General features: G+C 38.2%; 1 protein-coding gene across 4 annotated transcripts in view; it reads right to left on the bottom strand.

Moving 5' to 3' along the window:
- sh3gl1b (SH3-domain GRB2-like 1b) overlaps nucleotides 1–23,154 on the bottom strand; it is a 35,020-nt gene extending 11,866 nt beyond the window's left edge. For 3 of the 4 annotated variants that reach the window (XM_077224171.1, XM_077224172.1, XM_077224174.1), the window contains exon 1: nucleotides 22,753–23,125. In XM_077224171.1, the coding sequence (XP_077080286.1) occupies nucleotides 22,753–22,797 (45 nt within the window). In that variant the 5' untranslated portion in view covers nucleotides 22,798–23,125. Of the gene's footprint in view, nucleotides 1–22,752 lie in introns of all 4 variants that reach the window. The other variant, XM_077224173.1, reaches the window with a different exon arrangement.
- Between the last annotated feature and the right edge of the window lie 3,095 nt (nucleotides 23,155–26,249).

Here is a 26,249-nt window from a genome sequence, read left to right as displayed (position 1 = left end):
GCGCCACTCAAGGCTGCCCGCTGCTCTGGGTGTGTGTATCCACGTTTGCAGTGTGTGTGTGTTCACTACTCACTACTCTGCTCCTAATGTGTGTGCACTTACTTGGATGGGTTAAATGCAGGTCAAATTCCAAGTATGGGTTACCATACTTGGCCGTCACTTTCACTTTTCACTCACCCATTATTTTTGTATAGGGCATTTGACTTAATCTTTGCAAGTTTGCTTTGTAAACACTGGGTTGGTACTTCCGTCTATGTCACGCGTGACCTTTCCAATGTGACTAGGCAATGCATGAAGTTGTGGACTGGCATCACAGAGCTAGTGCAAGAATAGCATTTGTGGTTAAAAAGTATATACATAGCCCTTTGAACCTGCATTGAATCTGCAATTTGGACCTTCAAGCCGTTAGTCCCCGATGAAGTCTACTATACGCAGAAAAACCCTAGAATGTTTCCCTCAAAAACCTTAATTTCTTGTTCATTCATTGAACATCTTGGATGACATGGGGGTAGGGATGTGACGGTGAAGATATTTTCCCACCGGTTAATCGACGTGTGACAACACCGGTAATACTGGTATCACCGGCAGGGGCTTTTAAACGACTAATTTGAAAGCGAAACTAAAATGAACACGTGCTTTTGTTTTTAAATTGACTAAAGGCTAAACGAAAAATGAAAATAAAAACAAAAACAAAAGGAAAAACTAGCCTAATTATATTAGCCTGCATTTGATTACCCCGTTATAATGGTCACTTCCATAAAAATATACTTGTAGATTTAAAATACCACATATGGCACATTTATTGTCTCCAACAACAAATATTTTAGCAATATATTTTAGTTAGAATTATTGCGCTACTATTCTATTATGCTCCATCTGTTTGGCACTCATTCACGGAAGCTTGAATTTTAGCGGATATTCATTTGCAGAAGGCTCGTCCTCTCCTGACAGTGAAATGGACATATTTGTTTGATTTTCTAACATTTACAGATGCAGAATATACCTGTAAAATGTAAGTTAAGCACTGAGGAAAGCACCACATCTCAAACGCATTAAAGGGATGGTTCACCCAAAAATGAAAATTCTGTCAGTAATTACTCACCCTCATGTTGTTCCAACCCCGTAAGACCTTTTCACTAGTGTAATAGCGTAAGCTTCTGTTGTTGTACGTCACACGCATCACCCACATGACCAGCGTCGGCCAATAGTGAGCCTACGTGTGACGTAGCTAGACGCAATCACACTAAGTTAACCGACTATAGTAGGGCCCTATGAAATCCGTTTTATTTTTTCTCAAATTCCGTTTTTTTTTTTTTTCAAATTCCGTTTTTTTTTTTTTTTTTTTAGCCCTTTCGGATTTTTCGGATTTGCTTGTTTTCTTTTCACTTCTAAGCAGTATTGACCGTTAAAAATTCAGTTACACAAACTCACAATTCAGCTTTTTTATTTAAACTGTTAATATATTCAGCAAAGCACATTTAAAATTCTCCAAAATTCAGCCAAACCTTCAACAAATCTCTGGCCAAAAATAAAAGTAACATGAAGGTAACAGTTACAAGGTAGGATTGATGAATATTAAATTAAAGATTAAATGCAGACATGCTACAGGGAGACATAAACATTGAAACAACGATATGTGCCTGACAGAAAGCCAACACAATTACATTAAAACCACTTTTCCTAAAGTAAAAAATTCTTTATAACTACTTGCATACATCATTTATTCTTTCAAGCAGACATATTTATTTGTATGAATTAAATATAATTAATCCTTAAAGCTATTAACAAACAGTGAATGCTTCTCTCTTTTTCTTTTGTTGCTTGATCAATATTAAGGACATGGACCGCATTACGTTTATTACCCACTGTCACTTTAAGACGTCGGATCATGTCCAATGACATGCGGATCCAATTGCACTGATGCACATCCGATACACTCACAAGACATAACCGACATAGTTTACGTGAATACTCTCCAAAACTGACATTTAGACATAATGTTGTGTGTATTTGTCTATTTAGACACGAAAGAGAGCTCAATTCAGTACTCGCGCGCTGTAGGTCTATTGTGCATGGCTGCACGTTTCGGGTTGGGTGTGTGCGCACAGAAAACCGTACCGAATAGTGCTCTTTTTTGCATCATCACTTTTATTCAGATCGCCTGCTCTACTCATTCTCCCAGACGTTTACATTTTTAAACGTTTTATGAGACCGCTGGTTAGATCAGCACGTTACAGTATACAAATGGGCGCATCTACCACAAACGCAGCCACCGTTAGCTTATCAGGAGCCACTCGCTTCGACATTTTTTCTCTACGCGTGAACGTGAGGTCGTATGGTTACTATGCAACATGTTTATCAATGCCATTTGGCCACGGTTTAGGTAGAGACCTTTCTACATTTGTTGTTTTAAACTGAAAAATGAGAAGGAAGTAAAAAAAATGTGTATTTAATATGTCAACAAAATATATGCAAATTCCGTTTTCATGTGTAAATTCCGTGATTCCGTCCGCGTTTTCCGCATCACGGAAATCATAGGGCCCTACTGGAGGCCCACAGAGAAGGAAATGAATAGTTGAAATAAAGTTGTTATTTTTGTTTTTTTTTGCGAACAAAAAGTATTCTCGTTGCTTGATAAACTTAAGATTGAGCCACTGTACATAGTCACTAGAGCCCGACCGATATATCGGCGAGCAGATATTATCGGCCGATATTAGGCATTTTCATAGCTATCGGTATCGGCATTTAAAATGGCCGATAAATTAATATTTAAAAAAATGCGGCGTGCGGTGATTCATTTAAGGGTGGCGCTGCCAATAAAGCACCTAAAAGCTGTCACAAAGAACTGGCAAAAGCAATCATATGAATACATCAAATATAGCAAGGAGACATTTTAATTGTTTATTAATAACAAGTGTTTTTAGTCATTGTGGGCTGCAAAGATGAAGTTGACGAAGCAGACTAGCGATCTTTGAAGGCACCAGAGAGAAATGCATTTCATACGGATTATATAAGCAGAGAGCAGTCTGTCGTTTTGAATTGTTCTGTTTAAAAGTAGACATTTCAATATAGATATTTCTTAGGTCTATAAGCTGAGTTTCAGTTTATTTATGAGACGAGTTGCAGTTCACTCGCCGGCGCCTCCGTGTCGAGATTATCTATTGTCCACTATATTTACTTCTTATTTATTAAATCCAGGCAATTGCTTGATGAAACATTGATTAAAATTAAGATACAATTAATACAAAACGAAATTTACTTTAATGAAAGGCTTTGTGCTTTCTGTTCGAGGTCTTTGTGAAAGTTTTAAAGCACTTTAGTGCCGCTTTCAGAGCGCTCATGTCCATAACATTGTTTTTTCCTCATAAATGCGAACTCGAAAAATAAAATGAATATTTTATGTTCTGTTGAGAGCAAACGCTTCTTCATCTGGTGGGTAGTAGCCTATTACTTTTGATTTGCGCAGTGTAATTCACAGAATTGATTTCTCTGCTACCAGCCTCTGTCACGTATTGTGTGAGCTTGTGACTATTGCAAGCGTAAGCCTACAGCTGAGAAGTCCTGATTATATTGTCTGCTATATTTATTTTATCCAGGCAATTGATTGATGAAACATTGACAGTAAACTGATGCCTCGTTCTGCTTTGTAACGGGCGTTTTCTCGCATCTATTGTAAACAGCTGTTGCGACGTGAACAATAATGGCCGCGTCCGGTGCAGACAGTGTTAAAGCTCATTCTTCCTATTACGCTGTTACAACATCGAGCAATATTCTAATCATTTATATAATTATAACACTTTATATAGGGCCATTTTGCATTAAGAGTATAGTTTCATGGTACATTTTGCTTAAGTATTTAAAATAGTATAAAAGTACTGTACATATGTAATTAAAAATGTTTTCGTTATGATTTTATTAATTTTACTTTAGTAAAAATATCTGAGTTGTTCCTCCACTGGTAGAGATTAGAGGAATTAAGAATAAAAATAGAAGATAATAAGGTTTTGTTAGTGACACTCTTGATATATTTATTGAAGTTGTTTTATATAACGTGACTAAATTAAAAGACAAAGTCGTTAGTGAAGATTATGCAACAGTATTTAGAATATAATATAACATGCAATGCAAACTAGTTTGGTAACAGCTCAAATTTATCATTCTCATTCTATTACCCCCCTGCCTCCATTACATATCTGTCACACAAGTCTTTGATCACCACATTTGAGTGATCATTGCGAAACGTTTATATATTTATTCTGTTTAAATACTGTGTATTCTATATACAGTACCCATCAAAAGTTTGTACACACCAATAGGAAAGTGTGCCCAGACTTTTGACTGGTAATGTACTATAATACACATAAATAATATTGCTACTGTGCACAAATAATATCGGCCGATATATCGATAGCAGGCTTTTTTTTATCGGTATCGGCCCCCAAAAATATATATCGGTCGGGCTCTAATAGTCACTTGGCTACTTGGCAACTATTTTAATGATGTCTTTAATAACTTTTCGGGGCTGGCAAGTTTCAATCCCTTAGAAGCCTATGGAGGAGTGATCGAGCTCTCAGATTTAATCAAAAATATCTTAATTCGTGTTCCGAAGATGAACGAAGGTCTTACGGGGTTGAACAACATGAGGGAGAGTAATTACTGACAGAATTTAAATTTTTGGGAGAACTATCCCTTAAAACAGCGCAAGTATTTATCTTTCAGTCAGCAACAGTATCTATTAGGGCTGTCACGATGTTAGATTTTTCACACCACGGTTATTGTGGCCAAAGTAATTCACGATATCGATATATAGCGATATCTATAGAAACCATGGGGGGAAAAATGTCAAATCAGTCAAATTAATTTTTACTTTGTTTATTTAATTTTTCTTGTTTTGCATTTTTACTTCTTGTGTTCTCAATATTTTAATATAATTTTTGGTGAATTAAGACAAGCATGTGAAGCATATCTGGTTTCAAACTGGAGCGAAACACTGTCTGAATGTTTCCTGAATAACTGAAAAGCTCTTAAACCTATTGTTGCGCCGGTGCAAGTCATGCAGATTTGAACAAAACAAAACAAGTTCAAGTACAAAAATATGAAAATAAGACGAGCAAAGAAAACAGAATATTTAATAATCACCATTTATTTAAACATATGAAAACAGAAACCCGCTGTTAACAGGTTAGTCACATTTCCCATTCCATGATTAGTAAAATAATCGCAATTTACTCTCTGTAAAATAGCGTAATCCACAGGGTGATGGACACGGAGATGGGTAAAAAGGTTGATGTGTAAAAAGGTTGATGGCTACACATTCTGCAGATTGGGTTTAAGGGGGTCGCACACCGGACGAGAAGCGTAGCTCTTCGCCGCGTGAAGCACACCGGACGCGCACTTTCTCAGTTCATGGCCAGCAATATTGTTCTGCTTAAGGACATTATGAAATTAAGATAATGTCTGTAGGCTACTATGTTATGATTGTGCTGTACAATTAAATACAATAATTGCTAAGTCTGCAGTCTGAACACTTTACCTCAGTCAGAGCGCATCCGTTAACTGAATGAAATGAGAATCTCACCTGAAAATCCGAGCCATTGCTGGGCGCCGCCAGCCCGTCCTCATCCCAATGCGTCATATACGACGCTTTTGCCAAAGCGTACATATCCTACGCACATGGCACCCTTTAGCGTAAATATGAGACGCAGATATATATGGGGCAGAAGGCGCCTCCTAGTGGTCTAACCCTAACCCTAGCCCAGACCTAAACCTACCCATACTCTGTGCGTGTTATATTTACGCTAAAGGGTGCCATGTGCGTAGGATATGTACGCTTTGGCAAAAGCGTCGTATATGACGCATTGGGATGAGAACGCGTTGGTGCCGCGGACAGACGCTGAATGGTGCCATCGGTGTGTGTGTGTCTTTCTTTTAATGTCTATGGTGTGTGTAAACTCCTAGAAAATAATGTGTTCGAATTTTAAAGAATTCTCTGCGCTTCTCGTCTGGTGTGCGACCCCCTTTAATGTGCTGTTTTCTTTGAAGTCGAAGAACTCCCATACTGGCGAACTTACTTTCTATCGCTCAGACAACATTCTTCTCAGAGTGGCTGCACGGGCGCGCGCTGCGTCTTCTTCTTATTTGATAGATGCGAGTGCAATACTGCCACCTCAACTGGCGCTGGAGTATACGTGTCATGTTATCATAAAAGTCCTATTCATTTTAAACATTGCGGTTATCGCCAATACCGGTATATTGTCACACTCTAAATTAACACGATGTCGATATTTCAAGCTTTGAATATCATGATTATCTTTAATACCGGTATATTGCGACACCCCTAGTATCTATCAGAGCATCTGACAAGGCAAGGTGCTTTAAACTTGTTAACTAAATCTTACCAGTTTTTTTGAGTCCCTTAATATAAGCTTGTGTCATGTTTGGGACATATTGTACTATGTAGCCTACCTTCACTACAGCAGCTCACACTGCGTCCTCCGCTATTTTTCAGATGTGCTCATATCAAACTACTGTATCGAAACGGTATTGCCTCCTCCTATATCGTTTCAAAAAAATATATCGATATATCGTACAAACCCAATATACCGCCCAGCCCTACATGGGGGTGAGTAAATTTTCCTTCTGGAGTGAACTAATCCTTTAACACCACCACCATGCACAAGAGCAATCATGAACAACTTGATACAATTGAATCAAGATGAATAGCAGAGTTATTTTAAGCCAAAGACATCAGCACAAGAACACTTCATTACAACTGTATTGCTGTGTTTGACATGGAGGTGTCTGCTTGCAGTGACCTTTTCACTCCATATCCTCCAAGGATGTTTGCATATTTGTGCAATTCAGTTTGTTTGGCAGACCAGGAACAAAGGAAACTAATAAATAATTAACCAGTGTTTTGTGGCATGTCATTGGGTGCGTCCAAATGTCTCCAATATGTTGAGATGGTGAGAGACACTGGATAGAGTAAACGCCATAAACTAGGTAGAAAACATGATACGGCTTAGATTAGGGCAACAGATAAAGACTGACTTGTTCAAGTTCCCATCAATATAACATTTAGGCTAAATGAAGGCAATATTATCAGTGCCACCTTTCTATTTAAAAACAGATGTTCTGTAATTATCTAAATCGGACACTCCCGGAATGAAACTGTACAGCTCAGTCCGCTGGCGTCATCATTATGTATACATGTATTTACGACTAGTGGTCGACCGATATATCGCCAGGGCTGATATATCGGCCGATATTTGGCATTTTTGGAAGCGGGACTTTTATTTTGACGGGCGGCGCTAAGAACACCAGCGAAACGCCTGAGAAGAGAACGGCAGCACCTGATCACACAGCGCTCACTCACAATCTCCATCTTCATTAGTTTACGATCTCTGTCAGAAATATCTAATACTTTGTTAGACAGAACTAGTAAGCAAAGAAAGTAAATGGTATGAGAAAAAGTAAAGCGTTGCTTTTATATGTTTTGTAACAGAAAAGGCAAACAATCAGGCTAAAATACTTTATCATTTACCGTCAGCAAATGTGCATCTACATAATTTAAACAAATCTCTGAATACCTAATAAACATTTAATTTCAAAAACCTTTTGAATTTAATCGAATCCAACTGTGATATCTTGTGAAGTGTGCATTTGTAAGCCTGCATAAACGTGTTACTGCGAGTGACGGTCGGTCAGTGCGAAGTGAGTGAGTGCGAACAGAAGATCAGCTTCACAGGAGACGCGATCGAAAAACTTTAAATCCTTAATTTTTAAATATGCTGTGCTAGCCTATATCCAGTTGCCCACTGTGTCATAATCATATGGTTTTCACTGTGTGCTGTATGTAAAATTAGCGTTACGTTGTGTTTATTTGAAAAAATATGATTACCAGTGTGCACGAAATTACCAGATTACTGAGTGACCTGTTACAGTGTTTACTTCCTTTTTATTCACATATTCATACATTTTTAAAGCAATTAGGGCCTACTTTATTTGTGAAAAGTACTGTAATAGGACTGCAGATTCAAGAAGTTGCAATCTAAAGTATAAGCATATTTATTTTAAGGATTTGTTTTCTAATTTATTTCGAATTTATTAAATATTGATTCAAAGAGAGCCCGACCGATATGGATTTTTGGGGGACGATGTCGATACCGATATTAGGGAGTAAAAAAGCTTGATATCGATATATCGGCCGATATTATCTATGTGTATATTATAATACAGTAGTAATATTATTTATGTGTATATTATAGTACAGTACATGTTTCATACATTGTCAGTGGAGTGGAAGCTAGTGTGTGCGCATTTTACACCGTGTCTGAAGTAGAGACCTCCTTTTACTGAAGTGAAAGGGTTGACTGGTGACACTACAGTGATATGGGTCGCCATTAACAAACAATAGAACGTGCTCTGCTGGACAAACTACGTAGTTACACAATTAACAAGCATTTTATCCGCGATATATATACTGTATGTTCTGTAAAAAGAAATTCATATTAGCGGTAGGGATGGCGAAAACTAAAAATTTTCTTGACCGACCACCGAGCCTCATTAGCCGGTTGAAACCGGTTAACCAATTAGTTTAAAAAATATACCACGCTATTTGAAATAACAGCCATTTCGAGCCGCGCCTGCAATTTCGCAACCCTCTCACATCTCTCTCTGCCTCCCGCTCACACACACACAGACACAGACACACACTGCCCCGGCGCTGCGCTTCCACTCACGTCACTTTTTTTAAATCCCCTACAGCGCGAAACATGAGTCCCGCAAACGCGGGGCCGAGGAGCTTGTATGTAATCAGAGGAAAAATTGCTCCTTAGTTTCGAAATGGTTTGGGTACAAGGTGATCGCGTTGAAAATAAAGTCGTTAGTCTAGCATTAGAAGCTCATTTGAAACATTGCAGCGTCTCATTTAAGAAAATGACAGCTCCGAAGAGACTCCGCTTAGTTTGAGGTAACGTTAGTGCTAACAATATAAAGAAAGATGATGATCATCATCACCTTATCTGTTACCACTGAAATGTAGATGTAATGTATTTCTACAGTATTACTACTGTATTCAAGCACTGTATCACACAAGTTGCAACTTACTGTATCATTATTTTTGGTGAAATGGTCCCACACACTAACCTTACGTTTCTTTGCACGCTTCATCCTGTCGTCTGCCCTGGCTCTAACCTCCAGTGTTTTAGCCTGTAGCCTTTACTTTTCGCAAACCTGTGCAAACACCCAACGCAAACGCTGTGACCTCGCGCCAAATGTTTTTATTGGTTTATTAAGTACAAACAGGCGAGTTATGAAAAATTGAGTGTGAGGGATTTGTTCACTTCACACAAAAATATCTTCGAATAAGATGGCTAACTGTAGTAGCGTTTAGTCCACTGTCTATAATAGCCTAATTTAGAGATCACTTTTTTTTTTTAACCGACTACCGACAACTTTGATCGGTTAACGTTGAGACGGTCAACCATCGGTCAAAGGGTCATCGGTTAGGATCCCTAATTAGCGGCATATCTGCGTCATATACGCTGATAAAGGTATATCTGCAACAGGCTCATATCGACTGATAAATCGGTTGGGGTCTATAAAGTATATATATTATATATATAAATTAGTGCTGTCAAACGATTAAAATATTTAATCGCGATTAATCGCATTAATGCCATAGTTAACTCGCGATTAATCGCACATTTTTATCTATTCTAAATGTCCCTTGATTTCTATTTGTCTCATTATTTTTTCTAATTTTAATGCTCTTATCAACATGGAAAAGTGGATCAGCAGTAAGTTTGTTCTTAGCTGTGGTATCCATGTGTTTCTGTCTGAAGTCATCCATTGTAGAGCTTAGATCGGGCCCAAAAAATCAAGCCCGACCCGAGCGCATTGTGTCCGAGCCCGGCCCGACACATAAACTGTAATTATGAGCCCGAGCCCGATTTAAACCCGTCCATTTTTTTAATACGTTGGTGGGTCGTTATAACTGACGTTCTCAACTACTTTCTATGTTACTTTCTCCCGCCCGCAACATTTTTGTCCCGCTCCCGCCCTCAATTAGACTCTTTTTTTGTAGGCTACCTCCAAATACTTTTGCCTACGTGTCGCCACAATACACATCAGCATAAATGCTCCTGATAAATTATTTGTTATTAAAGCATTAACACACAAACCACTGTTATAACATAAAAGCAAGCAGACTACTGAGTGCATGGTTTGGCATGACTGAATGCGAGCAAAGTGCGCTCCCTTAATAATTCCTAAAAAGCTGACATCAGTTCATCGCAATCTCACACATCTGTTATTATCAGTGAAGCTGACTGCACAATGCATCTTCCATAATATATACACTTTGTTTGTTATAATTTGAGGATTTGCCAGCATACAGAATTCAGCACTGAACAAAAAGTCTGCTTTGAGCAGTGAGGGGAGTCTATTTTAAATGCTTCTGATTGGCCATTGCGTTCAAGAAATCAACACATATGTCTGTGATTGGCTACATCCCTCAACGCTGCAAACATGTTATAAAAAGAAACTCTGGCCTGTAAATCGTTTCTATTTTGTTTTAGTTGTTCTTGTTGCTTTTCTGCAACATATGAATAAAAATGTATTAGTTTTTATGTTTTATTCATAGATATTTCTAGTTTGCGGGAGTCCCGCGAATCGTTTTATGCTCCCGTATCCGTGCCCGCCTTCGCACTCGGCCATCAAATCTAGTCCCGCGCCGCACTCTATTGCGTTGAGAGTGCACGTCTCTAGATCGGCGTATCGCGCTCGCGCCATCCACTCAAAACGTAACGTTAGCCTACTACTCTTTGGCCGGCGCGCAAGCCCAAACAAGTACGTGCGGCGTGCCTGTTGTTTTGTTTCCGGTCTAGCTATCCGGTGTGATGTTGTAGTTTTTCTAACGTTACTAGTTGTTGCAACAGCATGTGAAAAAAATACAAGTTTGCTAGGCCAAAAAGAGCGTTAATCTCGCGATAAAAAAATTGACGCCGTTAAAATGTGTTTGCGTTAACGCCGTTAATAACGCGTTTAACGCACAGCACTAATATAAATATATATATATATATATAAAAATACCGACTTTATATCGGCCATTGGCCACCCAGCTCTCTAATATATTGGCATCGGCCATCAAAAAAACAATATTGGTCGACCACTATTTATGACTGAAAGAGGCTTTATCAGCAGGTAAAAAGATAAGACAGAGACTCAGCTCTTTCACACACTGTTGATAAAGAATGCAAACAACTGCTAACTTTGACACAAATACGCACACACAAACAGCCGGCCACATAGCCGAAGCAGACCCAGCAGGCGCAGACTGAAACCAAGTCCACACTCCATAGATAATGCTGTGCTTGTGAGTCTAATGAAGAGAAGAACGCATGACTGTGAGTCAACTTCTACAGAACCAACGCAGGAATTTCAGAACAATCCCTCTTGCACAATCCTCACACAACAAAACAAATGTTAAGTAAATGTGTTACTAATGCAGGGCCTGAATTTCGTTTTGGAAAATAGGGGGGAAATCCCCCTTTATGTCATTCTTATGGGAGGTCATTCTTAAAAAAAAAAATTGTTTTTTTTTTAGACAATTTTTAAAAAAATACGTATAGCTAAATGTTTGCTCACTCATTGTATTTGTGTTTTTACAATGGGGTCATTTTTTTTAGTTCACAACAAAAGGAAGCTTGATTTCAATCTTTGAATTAAATTGAAAAAAGTAGCACAAATAAATACATGAAATAAAGAGAAAAGTTTCGGTCTAACACTAGTATTCAGAAATGCTAGAAACGGAAAAAAGCAATCAAATGTAAAATAACACGGAATAGTCTTTTAGTCCAGTATAATTTGAATACATAGGCCATTAATCCTGATTCCTTACAATTAATGCTATCTTTTGTTGTTTTATATACAATAATGACAGACACATTTTAGGCTACTCTCACTTTAACAGCTAGTGCATGGATCGACGTTCACATGTTGCGTGTAAAGCGCAGTCCGCGCCAGTTTCTCTTTTAAAAAGGGCTCCCTGTTGCTAAGCAATCATGAGCCACGTTCTCCATGAAAATGAAGACGTTTCAGCAAAGGATGAACTAGGGCTGCAACTAACGATTATTTTGATAATCGATTAATCGGACGATTATTTTTTCGATTAATCGATTAATCGGATAGAAATTAAATTAGATTTTTTTTTATTATAACTAAATAAAACCGTAAATCAGGGTATTTATGTGTAAAAGTGTACTTTAAAAAGTGCAAAAGCCACACATTGAGTTTTACTAATATCAATATTTGCATTGTTTTTAATGATAATTGCTGATGGCAAGTTGACAAACATGATTATTGTTAAAAAAATGATATCCAACATATTATGTTTTAACACAATTTGTGTTAAAACAAATTTACACAGACATGTTGTTCAGATGTGAATATCTGAACTAAAAACATCTAAAATATATAATTCATTTAATTTTTATTTAAGTACGGGCGTCACGGTTTGGTGCATGAATTAACACGGAGAATACACGGTATAAAAATAAATAAAACTCACGAGCAAATTAATTAATGTGATGCGGAACTATTTTTAGATACGCGGGTCCTTTAGGGACACCAAATCTGTTGCCCTAATAGGTTTGTTTACTTTAGCCTGCCTTCGCAGCGCAAGCCTCCGCTGACCGCGCGCGCCTTCCCAAATGGACGAGGCATTTATACTTCGTGCTCGCCGGTGTACTATTCTTTGAAACGACAGTTTGCGACTCGGTGTAATTGTCCTCTAAACCATCAAGAATCAGCAGTGAGAAGTAAGGTACACTCGTGAATGTTTATTTTAGTACATTAGTACTCTACTAACACTTTAGGACACCCAAACCACACTACTAAAGAATCGTGTAAAGCAGTAAACCAGATTATTCCTTGTGACATTAGAAAAAAAATGGATATGAGAACGTAACCTACAACTAAATTAACATTATCTTACATATTTTCTAAACATTTTTATTTAGTTTTGTGAACTTTTTTTATAAAACATGGCCATTTATTTTTATTTAAAGGGCTTATATGTCTGCTATTGTTGGCTCATTTAGTTAATGTAAGCAACTAATTTAGACGCAAGAACTGGGTGTAAAAAATAATAAAATAAAAATAATTGCCTTCTGCATTTTTGTTTTGCTTTTCCCTCCATTGTACCGAACTGGTACCGAACCGTGATGTCTGAACCGAGGTATGAACCGAACCGTGACTTCTGTGTACCGTTCCACCCCTAATGGATACACATTCTGGGTTCCCAATACATTACAACAGCACTAATAAAAAAGAAAATTTTTAAAACGTGGACAAACAGTCACTCTATGTAATCTTTGTTCAATGCGAGAGCTGTATGCTTGAATATGATCATAAGATTATTTGTTATTATTTTCTTTATTTTTATTTGACAGTAGTTCCTTTTCCCTGAACATAGCACATACAGAATCATACCGGAACCGTGACCTAAACCTGTGATACAAATCGAATTGTGAGTAATTTAAACCGTTACACGCCTACTGATTATGTAATCCAAATGAAAGGTGAATTTCTTTCTACAGGTGCGAGCGCTTTCACTATACTACAGAGATGACGAGTCAGCAACGTCAACTTCATCTTTGTAGTCAACACTGACTCAGAAAACACTAGTTTATTAATAAACAATTAAAATGTCCCGCTATTTATTCCCAATACATTCATAATCATTAGGCTATTTTTGCCATTGCTTTGCGGCAAGCTTTATACGAGTGCTTGAGCGCAAGGCATATATTCCGCCCCCCTCAGTGGCCTATATGAGTCATAAAAAAAGGTCAACAAACTGATAAAAAATAAAACCAAATGTTTTTTTTTAGGTTATATGTAATCTTGTTAAAACAAAATTCATAAAATTGATATCAGAAAAGTATCGTTCAGGAAACGGTATCGAGCCCTATCTATCACAGCAGTCATTCTTATTCCTAAAATTTTATAGTGTACAATTTAACTGCTTAATACCGTTTCTGCTCAGAAAAAAGCAAAATACAAAACATTCCCTGGTGTGTTACAGTAGGGCTGTACAATATATCGCTTTAGCATCGATAACGCAATGTGCACATCCGCAATAGTCACATCACAGGTAGGGGTGTGCCGGTTTCAGAATTGGTGATGATGGTTATGACGTGAGTCAAAAGTGACGGTTCGTAACATAACCGTCGTCTGGGGTGTTGCAACGCACTGATTAGCTACTTGCTCTACGTTTATTTTAAATTAACAGCGAGACGACTAGAAGTGAATGTGCTTTCCATTAAATTAATCACACACAGTAAACAAATCCTTAACAAACAAAAAAAACTTTGCAATGAACGTGCTTTCTTTTAAATAAATCAACACAGTAAACAAAACCTTAGCAAAAAAAACTTTGCAATGAATTGCAATTTAGGTGCGCAAACTGGGTGCCGGTGCGGTGAGACGTACATGCTCGGGCAGATTCGGCTTGAAGTCGTTCATCCTCGGATGCGGCACCGCGCGCGCTGTTACAAAAAAAAACCTTGCACACAGCCAAGCGAAATGGGGTCTTGCTTGTCTTGCGCACCCAACGCTTCATTTTTGCGGCGCGCACCTTCGCGCTCGTGCACAGTAGACAGTTTACATAGACACTAAAAGAAGTGGACGCGTCGAGTATAAACAAGGCTTTACTCAGTGTCAGCGTGCGCTCTGATCGGTAAAGGGGCAGAGACCTCTCCCGAATCTTCTCCAGCAGTAGCAGCCTCCGAACGGCCTCCGAAGCATCACTAACTCTGGGTTCACACCGCCGCCGGCGAGAGCGTCAAAGTGGCCTGAAGTCATTCATTTTCAATGAGAGCCGGCAGCGAGCTCCAGTGAGAGCGGCGCGGCGCGCCTTGGGCGGCGAGGAGAAGTTGAAATCTGGTCAACTTTATGGTAATGAGCTATGACGCGGTTCGGCGGCAACCGGCGGCAACGAATCGGAATGTAGAAGTGTTCCGTTTGAGAGGATTCCAGGGAACGCAGTCGCTAAACTTTGGTTCCGACCACATTAGTTCCCAAGCAAAATAGAGGAGAGGTTGATCATTTGAATTTAATAATAAGGCGCGCAACACTATTTATAGGCAAGATTTTCGCGCTAATACACTTTATTTCTGCGCGAATGTATATTAGAATATAACTTAACCATGAACACAAAAGTCACACAACACACATGGCAAACATGACACTGTAATTGTTAAGTTCTTTCCATCGATCAATTTTCTGCAAAAATAACGATCGACATGCTTGTTTGCTTTGCGGCCCCTTTAAATTAAGTTTAAAAAAAGACCAAGCATTCGATCTACGTCAGAGCATCAGAGCGTCCACGAATCTTTCCACGGCGTCGCTGGCAGGGCGGCGAGAGCGAATTTTGCCGCTCTTGCCGGCGGCGGTGTGAACGCACAGTAACTCCGCCTCCGTTTCCCTCGTAAGCTGATATTATTATTTAAACATTCTCTATGGTAAAAAATAACACGCTTTTGGGGGTTATAGAGCTCTAATGACGGTGTTCAACTATAACCGTCTGTCTCACGGTTATATAATAACGTCACACGCCTAATCACAGGATGTGCGATGTCAAGTAGCTATAGGGATCGTTGTTGATCTGTGATTCGTACGGGCCAGCTGCCCCCAGATCGGCACGCATTTGATTTGCGTATTAATTGCAAAGTTTAACCTAATCATTATATTTTAAACCGCACATTCATCCTAAAGTGAATATACCCGTAGCTTTTTGTGTCATCAATGTTAATCAAACAACAAAACAGAAAATCCCTTTTGTAGCTTTAACAAAAATAAATTGCAGATGCACTACCCTACAAAATCACCCCAATCATCCTAGAATTATTCATTATATAGCAGAAAAAAACTAAATATTACAACGTCAGTTTTTTTCCTCATGCAGCCCTAGTAGGCCTATACATTAAAAAGACAATCTCAAATGGCGCTTTTCCACAGCATGGTACAGCTCGGTATGACTCAGTACGGTTCGGCTCGCCACGGTTCGGCTCGCTTCGCTTTTCCACTGAGTAGACCGACTCGGCGCGGCGCGGCACGGCTCAGTTCGCTTTAGCTCTGTTACTTTTCCACTGCAGTTAGTACCACTTCAAAGTGGGTGGGATTATGACTGATCGTTATAGTTTATCCACTCCTCGGCAACCAACAAGAGGAACGTCTGCACTTCTCATCCACTGACCACGATTCAGCCATTTCTATTTTGGAAGTTTTTTTTCTTCAAGCAAGTAGTTTTAAAACAGGTGCTACAGCGGTGGCTGTTACTGGCTATTTAAATCTAGCGGGTTTGATGTCTCGCAAATACAATGACGCTGGTAGTGACGATTCTGTCTGTCTGACCAATCAGTGATCTGCAGTGTTTTCACGTCACATTTTAGTATCGGTACAGTACGCTTGGAACCTCAACAGAGGTGGTACCATTTAAAGTGAGCCGAAACAAGCCATAACGTGCCGTACCACGCAGTGGAAAAGCGGCACAAGTGAGCCGTACCGTACCATGCAGTTGAAAAGCGCCAAAGCGTGCCGTACCGAACCGAACCGTACCGTACCATGCAGTGGAAAAGCGCCAAAAGTAGCTCAAACAGATCTATGGACAGCACACCTAGAGGAAGGCTGGACTGAGGGTGTGACTGGTATTCAGAGCTTGTCTTTTGGCAGGGTGTCCGGCCTTTGTCAAGTATTGATTACTCTGGAATGCTGGCATGAGTTCTCTGCAGCACTGCAGTCCAATAAAAAAAGCCAAGAAGAGCAGGCGAGAGCACTCCAACCCCCCTTAATGTTGCATGATTCATACTCTACTCAGGCCCAAACACTGGCCATTTTCCTCTGCCCTGCTGTACTCCTCCACTCATGTAGACCCCCCTACTGGGGATCTGAACATGTTCCTGACAGGAAATTGGGCAACCGATTGTCCCTTCCTGCTGAGATCAGCGAGCACTGACAGACATACCTGCTTCCCCTACATCTGTGACCATGTGCCCTAAGAAAAACACAACCAGTGGCAAAGAGAAACTAATAAATTAATAAAAAATTAAATAAAAAGAATGAAGTTGAGTTAATTACTCAAGTTAATTACACCATAAACCACAGACAAAGAACCTCCTCACAACACCGGGAGAAGAGCAGCCAAAATCAGGGAGAGGGTTTCCTGACAACACATTTGATTGTCTTCACAGGGTCATAGTGAGACTTTTGGCACATTTAAAGCCAACAAACTGCCTGCTGTGAGCCCACACTCAGGTTCTGTTTCATTTTGCCATTCACAACATAAGACAATATCTAGCCAAACTAGATGGACAAGCTTTAGTAAAGCTTTTCTGGACAGTTATATTGAAACTAAATTTTCTCCAAACTGAGTTTTTGCTGTTATGCAGTTCACTTTCATGCTCCCATTATATGTATTAATATATTGGATGGACGCCATATTAGTCAGTTTTCTTTAACCATATCACATCATATTTATGAAAAAATAGAGGAGAATTTTAAGTAATTTCTCTACTTTGATCAAGCTGATACTGTGAACGTCTAACATGAGAAAAATGAATTCAAAATATTTCCAAGTGTTTATTCATTTTTTCCTTGTTATTATCAAATTGTATCAAACAAAACATAGCCTAGTGTTTTATTTTATAATTATTTTATAGTTTTTTTGTTCTCATTTTCACTTTTCATCCTGTTAGAATTGTAATATCCAATTAATAAAAAAAACTATTTCCTTAATGACATCACTTTCATTGTGCCCACATTGAGAAATGTTAATTAAAAGTTAACAATAACTTTAAAAAAAAAGTTAATTATGAAATTTATGAAATAATCTTCTCTACAAAACAATTTATGATGTATTTATTTGTAAATTACTGTTAAATGAATCACAAAACATTTATTGTTTGCAGTTCACATGCTTAATTCTTTGGCAGTCTAGCCTTTCTGTGAGGCTAATGGTTTGACCTAGATATTAGCTTTGAGCGCAAGCTAATAAAACTCCTCTTTCCATTTAAAGGGTCACTCCACCCATTTGCATTAAGATTTCCATTGTTAGAAATCCAGTCATACTATTGAATGGTCGTGCAACACTCTTTCATTTTCCCCTGAGATGAGAGAAATCCTCTATTTACCTTTTTTACTTCCTCCTACAATGACGCAAAAATCGTCAATTTACGTCATTGTAGGAGGAAGTGTAAATGGGGGAGATTTCTGTGAAGACTACAAGCACTAGTTCCCACCCTTTCAAACCCGCCCATAGGGGGTTGGACCTAATGCGCTAACAGACCTATCAGATCAGTGCCAGTGTGTTTGATTTCACCGGAAGAAACTTTTTGAAAATATGGACGAAGGTACTGAATACACAGGCGGATGCATTATGGAGGATCTGGATTTTGACGAAGTTATGGTAACGTTAGAAACGGATGTTCGTGGCTACCTTTATGGGCCAAAGAATAGCGACGAGCAGCTGAGGGCTATGGAGGAATCGGAGGCGGCTGAAGCTGCTGCCACCACAGCCGATGCAGACGATCTGCCTGCCGCGGACGAGGAGCCCGCAATGGCTCGAGCTGGGGCAGATTGGTGGTGCCTGTGCTCTCACTGTGCGCCAATGGACACAGAACAAGAGTCTGTCTGCTGCCGAGAATTCCAGCGGTGCTACGGAATCGGAGGATGACACCAATGTGTGTGTTGTTGCTCACCCGAGTTTCGCACCCCATATGGATAGCGGCGTCCTGGAGACCTACTTTAGAATACCTAAGTTTAACTGGCAACGTCAGCCAAAGCCTACAGGGTCAAATGGTCGTCTTTCTGTAAAGTAATTTTATTTTCATTTTGTTAACACGCTAACGTGGCAGGTTCATTGCACAAATATCTTGCAGTTAAACTAGCTACTGTAGTGGGAGTGGTCTGCGGAGCTGAGCATTGCAATGCACTATGGGGATTGTTGTCTACAATCAACAAGCACTAAAAAGTCATTTTCTGCCTTTTATCGGCCAAGAAGGTCCCAAATTAGAAATTTATGATACTATTCTACTACATATATGACCCACTTTCAATACATATTCATGTCTCCACCGGTGGAATGACCCTTTATAGTTAAACTATATAAAGTGATAAAGTACTATTTGTTCATTCATACACAAAAAACAATACATGTATCTCTTATTTGACATAATATCAATGTAGTTACCAAAGAAATGGCTAAAAAATGCAGAAATGTGTTGCTTTCTGAAGGGTCCCGAAACACCAAAGTTTTGGGGTGACATTGTGCGAGTTCCCCTGATAGGTCGACCGATGCATCGGTTTTGCCGATGTATCGATGACGACAGTTGATTGGTGGAACAATCGTTATCGGCAAAAATCCACACGATAGTTTTTCAGGGTTGCGTCCGTTGCTGGAGCAACTGTGAAGGTGCGCTGTCATTACACAGTAGGAGAGCGCTGAGAAGAGACTGCTGGCATTATAAAGAGCGAGAGCGGCCTCTAGAGGACAAATAACAAACTATCAATGGCTGAGTTGTTTACACGGAGAGCGCAGACACTTCAGACGCGCATTTAAAGGGATAGTTCACCCAAAAATGAAAATTCTGTCAGTATTTATTCACCCTCATGTTGTTCCAACCCCGTAAGTCCTTCGTTCATCTTCTGAACACGAATTAAGATATTTTTGTTGAAATCTGAGAGCTGGATCACTCCTCCATAGGCTTCTTAAGAGATTGACACTTGTTCCCCGAAAAGTTATTAAAGACATTGTTAAAGGGAAATAAAGTTGAAATAAAGTCGTTATTTTTGTTTTTTTTGCGCACAAAAAGTGTTCTCGTCGTTTGATAAACTTAAGATTGAGCCACTGTAGTCACTTGGACCATTTTAACGATGTCTTCAATAACTTTGAGGCCGGCAAGTTCAATCCCTCAAGAAGCCTATGGACTAGTATGGAGGAGTGATCCAGCTCTTAGATTTCATCAAAAATATCTTAATTCGTGTTCCGAAGATGAACGAAGGACTTACGGGGTTGCAACAACATGAGGGTGAGTAAATACTGACAGAATTTTCATTTTTGGGTGAACTATCCCTTTAAAATAGTCCAAGTGACTACAGAGGCTCAATCCTAAATTTATCAAACGACGAGAATACTTTTTGTGTGCAAAAAACAAACAAAAATAACAACTTTATTTCAACTATTCATTTCCTTCTCTGTGGGCCTTGAGTCAGTTCACTAGGGATGTAGCGTAAGCTTCTGTTGTTGTACGTCACACGCATCACCCACATGACCAGCGTCGGCCAATAGTGAGCCTACGTGTGACGTAGCTCTACGCAATCACACTACGTTAACTGACTAGAGGCCCATAGAGAAGGAAATTAATAGTTTAAATAAAGTCGTTATTTTTGTTTGTTTTTGCGCACAAATAGTATTCTCGCTGCTTGATAAACTTAAGATTGAGCCACGGTAGTCACTTGGACTATTTTAACGATGTCTTTAAAAACTTTTTGGGATTGGCAAGTGTCAATCCCTTAAGAAGCCAATGGAGGAGTGATCCAGCTCTCAGATTTCATCAAAAATATCTTAATTCGTGTTCCGAAGATGAACGAAGGTCTTACAGGGTTGAACAACATGAGGCTGAGTAAATACTGACAGAATTTTAATTTTTGGGTGAACTATCCCTTTAAAACACCGACAGCGAAACGGTATGAATACAGAACACTAAAGTACATACTGCCATATCATTATAAAGTAGGCCTAATTCATTTGTTGACTAGAAGCTGCATCAGCAGAAAAAAAACAGCAGTTTGCCATCGAGGCTGTGAGGTCTCTAACATTAGTACCTCAAGCGGTTAAAACAATGTGATAAAAACACGCAGACCTGACCCAAATGTTTTATGGCGCAATTGTTACCATCTATTTGCATTAGTTTATATCCAGCTGGTCACTTTTATGCATTCATTAGCCGACGAAGTTGCATATTTAAAGCTAGTGATGTGATTGCTTTCTCAACATTGACATGAATGCAGCCGACAGAAACATAAATCAGTAACGCGTTCGATTTAAGTTCTTTTTTTTATCACTACAATACATCTTGTTATTTTTATTAGATAATCATCAAGTGTTCTAAAATAGAAGCAAATAAAGTGAGAGACTATACATAGGCTTTATATGTATATACGTAATAAAGGTCTTTATTAAATTTTAATGGCCATCTTTAAGCATGACTCTTTGGAATTATATGAAATGGTAACAATTTACAATAAGATTCCATTTTTAGCATTAACTAAGGTTAATAAAAGTTGTAGAAGTATTATTTATTGTTAGTTAGTTAATTCAACATTTACTAATGCATTTGAAATTGAGTTTTAATTCTTATTTTATCTGTTATTACTTTAGTTAATGTACTATGAACTAACATTAATGATAAAGGTACAATTGTATTGCTCATATTAATGCATGCAGTAAAAACGTATATTATATATTGCATAATGCATATAGTTCATGAAAGCTAGTTAATACATCCTTGTTAACAAATGGGACCTGCAAAGTGTTACCTGTATGTTTCTAGGTTGTAGCTAACGAAGCCTGTAATATTTTAATGTTTAAATTATTTTCTGTATAGAGTTCGTTCTGTAGAACTTCTCATTCTTAATATATTCATATTTATATAATTCTTTAATTTAACACATTTTACAAGTTTTACTTGGAGTGTTATGTTTGTTTTTAATCCAGTAGACATAATTAGCTGACGTACCCAAGCTTAACCAAAACATAGTTTTGAAACCTTGCAAAACACTTTTATAGAAATAATTTCAATGCATATTAGCATATTCAAATATGCAATATATTTTATATGCATATTACATTTTAAAAGAGCTTAAAAGATACTAGGAATGACCCAAATGGTGCATGCATAAAACACATGCAGGTTAATTTAATCCACTGTCAAATTACATGGTTGACGTATTTGCCCATTTGTAAAATGAAAGCCAGTGTGACAGTGTCAAATTTTTCCAATAACATATTGCCAGCATAAAGTTTGAACCATATAAGCAAGAGAGGTACAAACACAACATCCATATAAGACGTGATTATTCAACAGATGCTAATAAAGGGAACAGCGGTAATCTTTGGTAAGCCTGGTGCTGCAGTATATTTTTGGCGTATTTCTACACAGAATTAGCATACACATGTACATATTTTAAATAACCCTGTTTCATGAGTAGATCATAAGCATATGCTCAGTGCAAAATGGTTCATTTAACAACAGTAAACGTGGCAAATGGACTGATATTGTAAGGACGGGGGCGTTGTATTGCAATACCAAGCAAAGAAAACAGACACTCTTCTGCATATTTTATCACATTGCGACCTCTAATTAGGTCTGAATGCATAAAGTGACACTGACTATTTATGAAAGCTGTCAAAAATATTAAATATGGCAATGACTCTAAGTTAGGACAAGACAGACCATTAAAACACAAAGCAAGCAGTTTCTAACTCTACAAAGGTATGACATTTAACAATAGCACGATTTATCTTTGTAAATATTTAGAAACGGTTAAATACAAAAAGGAGAAAAACACACAAAACACTTTTAAAATGCAGAATAGCGGGCAGAAGTTTAGCGCAGCGTTAGCATGCTAAGCTATCTGGCACAACACTGCGGTTCAATGGAAGAAAACAACAGAAAAAAGTAACTCGCAAACCTGGCTGGCTTTGTAAAACTGCTTCTTTAAGCCCGCCACGGACATCTTCAAGGCGTAATCCCCTTTTCTCGACGAAAAAAAGACTTGTAAAGTAGGTTTAATACTGACACAACAGTGTGATAAAAGTCAACGGTCGGTGAGTGAAATATAAAACTCAAGTCCTCAGATAAACGATAAACGACACCCACTCCACAAAAAAAATATTCCAGGTGGCTGTTGGGAAAGTTTTTATCAAGTTATGATATTAAATGTTCTTCCAGTGGCTTTCTACTAAAATGTGACTTTAATAAGGTTAATAGTCCATCCACCGCATTTGTAAGTCTTGAGAAACTAGCGGTTTCCTGCGCAACGCAAGCACATTCCTAGCGCGAGCGGAGAAGGGACTGGAAAACGAACCGCAGCGCCTTCTACCGCTCACGACATGTACTGCACCCACAACTCCAGTGCTGCTATTGACCAGATGATGGAGCCAGATGTCTATATTAGTGGAGTTCTACAAAAAGGCTGATAGTTTATTAAATACTATGCTGAAATGATGTTTAATGATTTGTAATGTTTTTAAAAGATCTCTTATGCTCACCAAGGCTGCATTTATTTGATTAAAAAAAAAAAACACAGTAATATTGTGAAATATTATTACAATTTAAAATAACAGTTTTCTATTTTAATATATTTTAAAAATGCTATTTATTCCTGTGATGCAAAGCTGAATTTTCATCATTATTACTCCAGTCTTCAGTGTCACATGATCCTTCAGAAATCATTCTAATATGCTGATTTGCTGCACAAGAAACGTTTTTTTATTATATCGAAGTTGAAAACAGTTATGTAATTTTTTTCAGGATTCTATGATGAGTAGAACGTTTAAAAGAACAGCATTTATCTGAAATAGAAAGCTTTTGAAACATTATACACTACTGTCTTTTCTTTGGGGGGTAGGGGGGTAAAATAAATCAATACAAAAAAGTTGATCAAAAGTTTCAGTAAAGACAGTTCAATGACACATTTATAATGTTACAAAATATTCTACTTCAAATAGATAAAATATAACTTTCTATTCATCAAAGAATCCTGAAAAATATTGTACACAACTGTTTTCAACATTGATAATAATAATGAAAATAGAAAATATTACTGTTTTTTTAATCAAATAAATGCAGCCTTGGTGAGCATAAAATACTTATTTTAAAAACATAATAAATCGTACAGATCCCAAACAAAACGCAACACGTTTTTTTGCCTCCATTTTTCATGAGCTGAACTCAAAGATCTAAGACTTTTTCTATGTACACAAAAGGCCTATTTCTCTCAAATATTGTTCACAAATCTGTCTAAATCTGTGTTAGTGAGCACTTCTCCTTTCCAAGATAATCCATCCACCTCACAGGTGTGGCATATCAAGATGCTGATTAGACAGCATGATTATTGCAAAGGTGTGCCTTAGGCTGGCCACAATAAAAGGCCACTCTAAAATGTGCAGTTTTACTGTATTGGGGGAGTTCGAAAATTTGCCTCACACAGTGCAACACATCTCCTTCGCATAGAGTTGATCAGGTTGTTGATTGTGGCCTGTGGAATGTTGGTCCACTCCTCTTCAATGACTGTGCAAAGTTGCTATTGGCAGGACCTGGAACACGCTGTCGTATATGCCGATCCAGAGCATCGCAAACATGATAAATATGTGACATGTCCGGTGAGTATGCTGGCCATGCAAGAACTGGGATGTTTTCAGCTGTACAGTATGTAATACTTACAGTTCCTTATGCCTTTGAATCTATGCCTGCCTACCTACCCTCATATCAATATAAAATGTATTTCTAGAACACAGTTCAGTGAGATTGAATGTGAGATTGAATAAGTGCACTCAATAACGTCCACAATGCTTTTGGACACCCAAATGGCTGTTCTCTCAAATAGTGCCCTATTTAAAGTTTTTTGGCTATTATTATGAATATGTTAGCCTTACTGCTATCTATAAGCTAGTGTACTCCAAAACAATGACAAATTTGAATTTAGAAGACCGAACCCAACGTTGATGAAAATCAGGTTAATGTCAGAATCCAACGTCAAATGACGTTAATCTCCAACGTTGGACAGACGTTGTATTGTGGTTGAAAATGAAAATCAGGTTGACGTCAGAAACCAAGTCAACCCGACTTTCATTTCCAATCAAAATGCAACCCCTGCAACCAAAATCATCCCCTGACTGACGTTCCTACTTTCTACTCAAGGACCTTCAATGGAATGTAGTGGAGTAAAAGGTACGATATTTTTCTTTCAAATGTAGGGAAGTTAAAGTAAAAAGATTCCAGAAAAAATAATACTCAAGCAAAGTACAGATACTCAAAAAGTGTACTTAAAGGGTTAGTTCACCCAAAAATGAAAATTATGTCATTAATGACTCACCCTCATGTCGTTCCAAGCCCGTAAGACCTCCGTTCATCTTCGGAACACAGTTTAAGATATTTTAGATTCAGTCCGAGAGTTTTCTGTCCCTCCAATGAAAATCTATGTACGGTATACTGTCCTTGTCCAGAAAGGCAATAAAGACATCATCAAAGCAGTCCACGTGACCTCAGTGGGTTAGTTAGAATTTTTTGAAGCATCGAAAATACATTTTGTTCCAAAAATAACAAAAACGATGACTTTATTCAGCATTGTATTCTCTTCCGGTTCTGTTGTCAATCCGCATTCACAAGGCCAGTGGCGCTGCCGACGTAAGACGCTGCTGACGTGTTATCTGGTGCGTCCGTGTATTCGGGTTCAAATAAATATGTCTGGTTAAAAAAAATGCAAGTCTTCCCCTGTGTCGAAATCCTTAGACATGTTTGCAAAGATTGTTTTGTTTACAGCGTGTGTCTCCCTCAGACTGTAAACGAAGCTCTGGCGCACCGGATAACACGTCAGCTCGTCTTACGTCAGCGGACTCATGAAAGCGGATTGACAACAGAACCGGAAGAGAATACAATGCTGAATAAAGTCGTCGTTTTTGTTATTTTTGGAACAAAATGTATTTTCGATGCTTCAAAAAATTCTAACTAACCCACTGAGGTCACATGGACTACTTTGATGATGTCTTTATTGCCTTTCTGGACAAGGACAGTATACCGTACATAGATTTTCAATGGAGGGACAAAAAGCTCTCGGACTGAATCTAAAATATCTTAAACTGTGTTCCGAAGATGAACGGAGGTCTTACGGGCTTGGAACGACATGAGGGTGAGTCATTAATGACATAATTTTCATTTTTGGGTGAACTAACCCTTTAAGTACAGTACTGAAGTAAATGTACTTTGTCACAGTCCACATCTGTATATATAACTTGTAAATGGGGAAGTTACAATATAGTGCACATTTTATTTTGAATTAAATAAATGTGATTAATTATATATATATGATAAAATAAGATATGGGAGGTTTTTTTTCTTTTTAAATTAGAAAAAAAATGATGCAGGATCGTTCCTTTAGGAGTTTTTAAAGCCACAAAACACCCAGTA

This window comes from Siphateles boraxobius, unplaced genomic scaffold (genome assembly GCF_051911475.1).
Source record: "Siphateles boraxobius isolate OS27281-9 unplaced genomic scaffold, OSU_SipBor_1 9, whole genome shotgun sequence".
Taxonomy (NCBI): Eukaryota; Metazoa; Chordata; class Actinopteri; order Cypriniformes; family Leuciscidae; genus Siphateles; species Siphateles boraxobius.
The sequence above is the reverse complement of the archived record's forward strand: the minus strand, read 5'-3'. Positions and strand labels throughout refer to the sequence as shown.